Here is a 9291-nt window from a genome sequence, read left to right on the forward strand (position 1 = left end):
TACATGGACATACGACAGACAGTACTATTATATTTATATAAACAAGTAGCTACATGGACATACGGCAGACAGTACTATTATATTTATATAAACAAGTAGCTACATGGACATACGACAGACAGTACTATTATATTTATATAAACAAGTAGCTACATGGACATACGGCAGACAGTACTATTATATTTATATAAACAAGTAGCTACATGGACATACGGCAGACAGTACTATTATATTTATATAAACAAGTAGCTACACGGACATACAGCAGACAGTACTATTATATTTATATAAACAAGTAGCTACACGGACATACAGCAGACAGTACTATTATATTTATATAAACAAGTAGCTACATGGACATACGGCAGACAGTACTATTATATTTATATAAACAAGTAGCTACATGGACATACGGCAGACAGTACTATTATATTTACATAGATCACTGAAGAGCATCAGATGTGTGTGTGTGTGATGTATTCATGACATCATATCTGCACATCTTGAGAATGGAGAAAAATAAAGTTCTCCATGACAGTAAGTGGAGACGAAACGGGAATATCATGACCTGTATTGCAAATCTATATGCACACAGGATAAAAATTTTGCAACGTTGGAGGTTGCACATTGCATATTAAAAAAAAAAATTTTTTTCCACTATCATTCAAGCAAGAGTTCCATTATAGTATGATACATCCTGTAAAACTTGTAACTGTTTAGTTTTCATTAGTATACATTGTGTAAAACTTGTAACTGTTTAGTCTTCATTAGTATACACCGTGTAAAACTTGTAACTGTTTAATCTTCATTAGTATACACCGTGTAAAAATTGTAACTGTTTAATCTTCATTAGTATACATCATATAAAACTTGTAACTGTTTAGTCTTCATTAGTATACACCGTGTAAAACTTGTAACTGTTTAGTCTTCATTAGTATACACCGTGTAAAACTTTTAACTGTTTAGTCTTCATTAGTATACATCCTGTAAAACGTGTAACTATTTAGTTTCTTATCATAAGAATATGCTGGATTTGATATATATCTCTTTTTCCATCCTTCCTAGGATGTATGGAATGCTATAGTGTGATTAGACTAGAATAGCTAGTTATTGTCTTATAACTTTTTCAACCTTTTTCTTATGTATTAGGTGAAAGATATCTATGTTTGTCCAGACTTGTTTACCGTTGACAATGGACTGTTAACACCAACGCTGAAGACAAAACGCCCAGAATGTAGGAAGTTTTTTCAGCCACAGTTAGAAGACCTGTATCGTGGCCTTGCATAAATACTTATCACATTTAATATTCATGACAGGTTTATTGTATGTACTACACACTATACAGGAATTTTCACAATGGTAGTAATTTTATTGTTAGCTACATGGCATATTTAGGGGTGCCCAGTAAAGTTCCTAACATTGTGATAACCCATGTAATGTTTATACAAGAAATAGGTTGTGCTTTTTAAGCTTCAAGTTCAAACAGTCTTAAATTTTCCCTTTTTATCAGGTACAAAAAATACATGCTAATGAGTAGATGGAACATTTGAATGTATAAACTTATGTTTGAAGGCTTTCTTAAGAATACAGCTGTTGATCTATAAATTAGCTGTTAGATAAATCTTAGTTTCCATCACTAATCGTGTGGTCGATAACTTAAGGCCATACATGTTTATAGTTTGGCATCCTTGTTTTTAATAAATTGATGTAAAAATGCTAGAACCATAGTTTTTTTTCTGTTTAATTTAGGAAGCATATTACAACTAGTCATTGTGTACTTAAGTAATCTTTAGCTAGTAGAATATCTGATGTGGGTTTCATACTTATTGTGATGAGTATTATCTTGTTGTTTGGCAACTAACTAATGATTACATGTGGAACTGAAGAACTGGGTGCACCTCTAACTTGTCGTAAAAATAAAGAAAAATAATATTTTATTCATTCCACCTCCGAGTATGAAAATGGTAACAGTGATTTGAATATTATTAAATTATATGTGGGTAATAGTAAGGTACAAGTTTGTTTTTTTTATCTGGTAAATCATGTAATTCCTCATAATTTATTAATTTTTTACATAGCTTGACACTGATGGTCACACCTGCAGTATAATTTCTTGCACCTTTTTGGTGTCTGTGGTTTTCTAATGAATCTTTAAGTGTAACAAATTCCAGAGTAATTTTATGGTATAAAACGACTTAAGTTTTTGTTTCCATTAAATTTCTTGTTAACTTGGTGTCATTATGAAAGCTACATGACACTTCAATATCTATTTAGAAATTATTTGATGGAAGAAATGCTTAATGGACCATTTAATTGTAGATACCCTCGATGACAATGTTATGTAACTATGTAGGTTTATGAAGAGTTTTGTCTTAAAATGAGGTACAAAATATCATATTCTGGGTAAATGTGTAATATATTATAACCTTATTTGGACTGTAGAGCACCATTTGATTATTCAGTGTACACCTGCATGTCGCATTACAAAATTTAAGTAGAAATAGTAATTCTTGCCCCATTTTGGGATCCTGTCATCAGTTGACAATAGCTTTTTGGTTACTGCTTTTATTATTCCAGCCAGTTGTAATGCTATGTTACAGTTTGAACTGTTAATAATGAAGAACAACTTTGAAAGTCACTACAGATATATATGGATGGTATATTATGGGAGAATAGACTGTAAGTTTGTAATTGTATAGTTTCTTTAGACATACTTTTCATCACAGATATGGCTTTCATGTGATAGTTTCATCTCTGACAACACTGCAACATACATGGTAAGCTAGGTTAGATTTAGTGAGAACATAAGGAGTTAATAAATACTGTGATGAGTCAAATCCTTATTTATTAAATTGTTCAACTTCAAAAAATGCAAGTAAATACAACAACATTGTTTGTTAAAATAAGCTAAATGTGGTAGTTATTGTTTTTGTTCAACAATACACGTAGCAAAAATATTCTTACCTAGCCTGACATCATTGTGAAACGTTAAGTTGTAAGTCACCAGTAAAATTTTGTCATTTTTACTTTGTTTTCTAAAGCCAGAAGTGTTGATTCCTGCAATTGGGGAGATAAACTGTAGAAAGAAATATGCTACTGAATGTAGAGTTTAATTTGACTAGCTACGTAAAATGAAACCTTCTGATCAGCAATAAAAATACTAAGTTATAAGATGAGAAGATTCTTTTTCAACATAGTGTCTCATCAGAGAACTCTGTGAAGTTTTTAAACCAAACCTAGATACTGTTTAGTAAGTTTGCTCTAAGTTTCCTGCAGTTTTTTGAGTATCTTTTCTGTGAAAGTGAAATAGCATATGATACTGGTGATATCCTCTGGTCTGCAGTGGTTAGTTGTGCTCTATTAATATATACAACCAAAATGATTCATTCTCTAAAGTTATTTCTTCCTTAGTCATCACACCAGTGACTTTGTTTTAAAACAGTACCTAGTGAATAGATAAAGCAGTGTGATTCACCCTAAAGGTGAAGTGTTGACATTGTCAACATTCTGTATTTATTTGGTCAGTTACACTTGTCTCTAGTGTCCAAGATATAGGATCAATTTTTAATAAGATTTTAGACTGTTTTATTAATGTAAGAAAAATAACGGATATTGTGAATGTTCTGTCATGTTTTGTTAACTTAGATTTTGGTGTGAGGGAAATATTAACTAGAATATAAATAACATGTCTGCTGGTGACTTTGGCAATAGATCTGACAGCTGAAAAATTGTGTGCTTAACAGCAGACAGTTTCTCAATTTTTGTTGCATATTTTCTTAACTATATGTTATGTTATGCCAGTTTACTATCTCAAACCAGTTTGTATCATGAATTAAAAGAAGTTATATTTTAAGAGTTCACTTACTTTGTATTGAGTAAAACTTGTTTGTTTCAGGACAACATTTCATTAGGCATCGTTAGATAAAATTACAAGAACTGAAGATTTGAGGATAAAATCACTCATATCCACAACCCAACCTACAAAGTATACGATTTAGTGCTTATATGTATAAAACAAGTATTTATGATTTAACTGTTTAATATATAATTATAAAAATGAAAATACAACTTCCAGGCCTGAACACAAATATGGGATTTTTTAAATACATGTCAGTGTGATTAGAAGTAGATAAAAATTGAAGCGCTTTGTATTGGTGAAAATTACATTTATTTTTCCCATTGTGATATCTTACCTCTGTTCCTAAAGTAGTTATTGTCAACTAGCACTGCCCTCTATTGGTGCAGCTTTTCAACACTAAATACTAGCCTTCTACCTCCTGCTTCTGCATATACACATGTAAATGATCATGCGGCAGCTCTCCACCAATAGGAATGTGATGCAGCTTCATAACACCTGTACTGGTTATCACTTCCTGATTGGCAGTAGTACTCTACAAACCTGTTTTACTTGCATTTGTTGACGTTTTCTGTTATATGACTAACTTAGACATTGTTTTTATTTAAATTTTCACATTTTGGTTTTGTGAAAGGTTGCTTTCTTTTTGTTGTTGTTCATATTTTTCTTACCTTTTTCAGGGACTTTTTTCTTGTATATTATGGATCCCACTCGGGTAAGTTGGGGAGTGGGGAAGATCTGTACTGTTCATCCTGTGAGTATACTCAATGATGTCAGTTATGTTTTAGCCCTTCCTACCACAGACCTGATGTAAAGTTCCAAGTGCCATAAGATGCTGGTTGTCTCTCCATTCTTTTGTCATCTGTGACTAAACAGTTACATCATAGGTTTGGGTTATGCACACTGTAGTGATAGGATGCTCAGTAGGACTGCTGGTAGTTTTTTCTTATGATTTTATGCTTATGATAATTATCCTAGGCTATACACTCATGAACTGACAGAAGTGAAGCAGACAGAGATTGCTGCTCCATGGATTAGAGTTTCTGTTGACATGGTAACTGTGCTTTTCTAAATAGGATATCATAGTCACCCTTTGCACTGTGTCTAGTGGTGCTATTCTCAGGATTCTCCAAGTGGTAGGAGTTCTTACCAGTTTCTAATCACTTGGATGGTGGACCATAAAGGCCTGACTTTTGAGTGATAAATTGTACCATTCAGTTAAGAGTATGGTATTAACATTCTACAGGAGTCCTTGGTATATAGCACTTCTTACCATGGACTTTATGTACAGTTCCAGATGTTGCCAGGTTTTGTTTGTAGCACTCTACCATTATATATAAAATTACAGTTTGCCTCCAGGCTATGATGTTCTTCTTACCATACTCTAGACGTTTCATTCCTGGTGTGTCTAGTGCTGACTACAGACTGCTTAGCTGTGTAAGTCCTCACACTTGCTGGCCTCTATCATTCCTTCACTCACCACAGCCTGGATGAAAAATGCCCACTGCTGCCAATTTAAGACTGAAGATGTAACCCTAGGTTTGTGGTTCCTCTTCCTATCACATGTTGGATGTCAGTTCCAGGACACAGCATATTTTCCTCTTACGCATGCCTAGATATACTTCTCCTATCAGAGACTAGAAGCACTTAACCATTACCATCAGGTTTTGTCTCGTATCATCTTTCCACCTTCCTGCTGGATGTTGGTTCCTGTTACTAGACATGTTCAGAAGTATGATGAGAGATTGTGTGTGTTTACATAGTCAAATAGAAAGTTGTTTATTTCTATTACCAACATAACTTCTGCAATTCATACATTCAGTTGTATACACATTTACTGAAGTATTGTTTTCCATCTACTTATTTCATAGTAGTTGTCTTAACATTTTTCCAGATATAAATGTAAATTGTACTTTAATGCTAAATTTTATTTTCTGGACCACAGTTTCTTTATTGGATGAGTGATTTTTGGTAAAACACAGTGAACAGGGAAATCTGTGGGAGATTTTTTTTTTTTAGTTTGTGGTTTGGTTATAAAGGAAACAATTACTGATTAAAAATGGTGGTAAAGATATCTTGTACACAAAACTGAAACCTGAAGTTGTCATTTTGTTTTCTAATATGTTAGAGGTTGGAATGAGTGATTTTATTTATAGCAACAGAAGGTTTTAATATGCCTAACTCTGGTATTGGTTATGAAGGGAATTCCAAAGAAATTAAGTCCAGTGTGAATACTCTTATGGAGATTTGGAAGCCTTGAATAGTAAGGAATGACAGTTTGTCATCAGCATAGTTTTATATCACAAAGTGTATGTTTGGGGAATCTGGTGTAGGTGGGAGAAAAAGTTATAAGTGACGTGAAATGTATCAAAAGGGAGAAAATTTGTGAAGTTAATTTGAGATGACATTATCTTCTATTCTTAACACAGGAAGTATTGGTGTTACTGAACTTATACTTAGGCCTTCAACAAGGATATAGCTTGTATCTTCAAACTGGAACTTGGATGTAACAAATAGGTCTCTGTTTATGGTGTTGATGTTTAGATAAGAATGAGGATTAAGAGTGTTTTGGTAATACTCCAGAGCAGCACTTACTGCTACAAGGACCCTCAGTAAGCAGTTTTTTACATCAAACTTGGATAAGTAAACAAAATTAGTGAATTCTCTGAGAGGTTTTTAAATATTGCAGAGTTTCATAAAGGATGAAAGACAAGAAACATAGCCAGTGGATACGTACCTGACGTTATAAGTGTGAGTTAACTTTTAACTTCAGTTTTTGTATTTCATGTGATGATGCCAAGTAAACAGAAGTTTTACTCTCTACATCTGGTAATTTATGTGAGGCATTATCATAAATAACAATCATATTATTTATAATTGTTCTTATGGTACTGTAAAAAAATAATTGTTAATTATACAACAGATATTACTTTCTCCTTTTGGTTTTAAATCTTGAATATTATGTTTGTATTGTTCATAAAAAGATATGTTCATTACTGTAAGGTACAGAAATCATTTTCTGTTTCACAGTTTATTTTAAAACAATAATATCTAACCTCTTCTTAAGTTTCTAGTAGTTCAGTGGTAAGTTTGAGGGATTAAAATCTGGGCCATGATATCACTTAATGGACAGAACAAAGATGTGTAGCTATTAACTAAGCATACTAGAAGTGCAAATGTATAACTATTAGTATTTTGTATCTTTCAGCGATATTGTAGATGGTCCAGAGTTTTCAAATTAATGCATCAAATGACTTGAGACAGAATTTAAAAGTCTTACGATATCACAGAGAACAGGAAGGTGTGCATGAGCTTCTACAAATGGTAATATTTATATAAAACACCACATTGATAAAAAAAACAACAAAGTAGCCAAGTTGGAAACACTGTTAGTCTGTTCAATTTGTTTATTCAAAAGTCTCTTCAGACATATTTCGATTAGAACCTTTTGCATATGAAACTTTAGTAATGGATAAGCTCTTTCTAAAATCAATGTAAATACAGACTAGTGTGTGTGAACGAGTTAGGCTTACCACAGAAGTGAATTGTTTGAATGAATGAAGAGATACTCTAATAAAAAATAAAGTGTGGAATTGCTGGTAATAGAAAATACAGGTGTGTGTATTTTGTTATGTTTGAAAAGTTATGATTACACTTTATTCTAAGTTATTTCAATCAGTGTTTCATCAGTTTGATAATACACTTTTGAGGCTCAAGTCATGTATCTCAACTGTCTTCTAATTATAGTTAATGATATGGTTACTTACTAGGACATGGCCTCATTTCATATTTAGTATCAAGCTTTTCTTGAGTTAATTTTACATCTGTATGCACTACCAAGAAATAAAACTGTAAAACTTGGGACCAGTTTCTAACAGAAGGAAGCAAAACTCCACTTATAATTTGAAGACGTAGAGAAATTCCATTGAGCACTTCTAAATTTTCAATATCTTTCAAAGAGAATGTAAATGTAACTTTAGATATATGAAAGTAAATGTGTATCATTAGTCTTTACTTTAATTGATATATATGCAAGATTCTAGCCCTTCTATGAGACCTTTTATTTGAACAATAAATTGCATAAACTCTTCCTTCTTGTGTAATATTTGTACAGTAGCTTTAAATACATACAGTGTAAAATAGTTAAAGCTAGTGGAGTGGTTTTTCTTATGTACTCTGTACTGGATGTTGTGGACCATTGTGATTTTGTTTTATTATGAATCCACAATCCTAAAGAATTGGCCTTGTTTCTTCTAATTTTTAATGGAGAAAAGAGTAGTAATGAGGAAGTTACTCAAGAGATTTCACTGTTTTTGGTTAAGATCACTGTTGAAGTTTCTGTTACTTACAAATACCTGTTAGATTTTTATCCATTTATTTATGCACATATCTTGATGGTTTGTATGACAGTCTGTATCCATCCAGTTTTATACTTTTATGGACTTGCTAGAAAATCCTTTTTCAAGGAATTAACTTTCAGATTTACAACTGAGTGACTGCAGAGTCTTAGTAAAAGATATGTATGAATTATACACGACTTCCAATAAGTGTTTTTGTACGTAAAAGTTCTTAAGCCAGGAAGTAGACTTTTGTTATTGTATCTGACCAGTTCTTGTTTACATCCGTGCAAGGTTAACTGTGCATCTGCTAAACTGTCTTCCCCACCCTAATTATAACTACACTTATTTGCTTGAACTTCCTGTTCCTTTTATAAAGTTTGAATAGAATATTTTACTTGTGATTAGGTTGTAAGCCCAAGTTTTTACATGAGAGATGATTATATATATACAGGGAAATCACGTAGCAGATGAGTAAGACATCTTGCAGTTCATGGGTTATTATAAACTTGTCTATGTTCTTTTTTCAATGAAAGGTTGGCTTTTTATTTCTCTCTGCTACCTTTATTAAAACTTCTATCCTTATTGTTATGGCTCATTTCTCAATAAAACTTATTTCAACAATAACTAGTGTTTCATTTTGTTAACTATCTTAAGAAGTTTGAGGACCCACTGAAATGGTCTAAAAGTTAACAAAATACAAATACACACAACCACTGTGGTTCATACCTGTTTGGCTGATGGTTTATTGATAAAGAAAAACAAAGCAAAATAATAGTGTCCAGTAAATTTATTGGATGACATTTTCAATAAATTTGTTCATTAAGCTTTATCAGTACAATATGTAATTACTATTCTGAATGTGGTAAACTATATGACAAGAAACCCCATAATTATTCAGTTATATAGTTAGCAGGACTGTTTGTGGTGAACTGTTGATATTTGTTCAAAGTTTTCATAAGTACAGTTTAGAACCTTAACAGAAAGCCTAAGTCTAGCTTTATCAAAAGGATGAAAGGTCTTTTCAAAGCTTAGCTATTTCAGCTGGGAGTCTTTTTATTTGGACCTTGGTTTACGATGTTTTAAAATGTTTGTGAC

At 32.3% G+C, this 9291-nt stretch overlaps 1 protein-coding gene across 2 annotated transcripts in view; it reads left to right on the forward strand.

The window, feature by feature from the left end:
- The window catches only part of LOC143237068 (long-chain-fatty-acid--CoA ligase 1), a 50816-nt gene extending 41999 nt beyond the window's left edge, over positions 1–8817 (forward strand). For both annotated transcript variants that reach the window (XM_076475903.1, XM_076475905.1), the window contains exon 20: positions 1150–8817. In XM_076475903.1, coding sequence (XP_076332018.1) covers positions 1150–1287 — 138 coding nt within the window. In that variant the 3' untranslated portion in view covers positions 1288–8817. The remainder of the gene's footprint in view (positions 1–1149) is intronic.
- Positions 8818–9291: the final 474 nt, after the last annotated feature.

The sequence above is a fragment of the Tachypleus tridentatus genome, chromosome 13, assembly GCF_004210375.1.
Source record: "Tachypleus tridentatus isolate NWPU-2018 chromosome 13, ASM421037v1, whole genome shotgun sequence".
In the NCBI taxonomy this organism is placed as follows: Eukaryota; Metazoa; Arthropoda; class Merostomata; order Xiphosura; family Limulidae; genus Tachypleus; species Tachypleus tridentatus.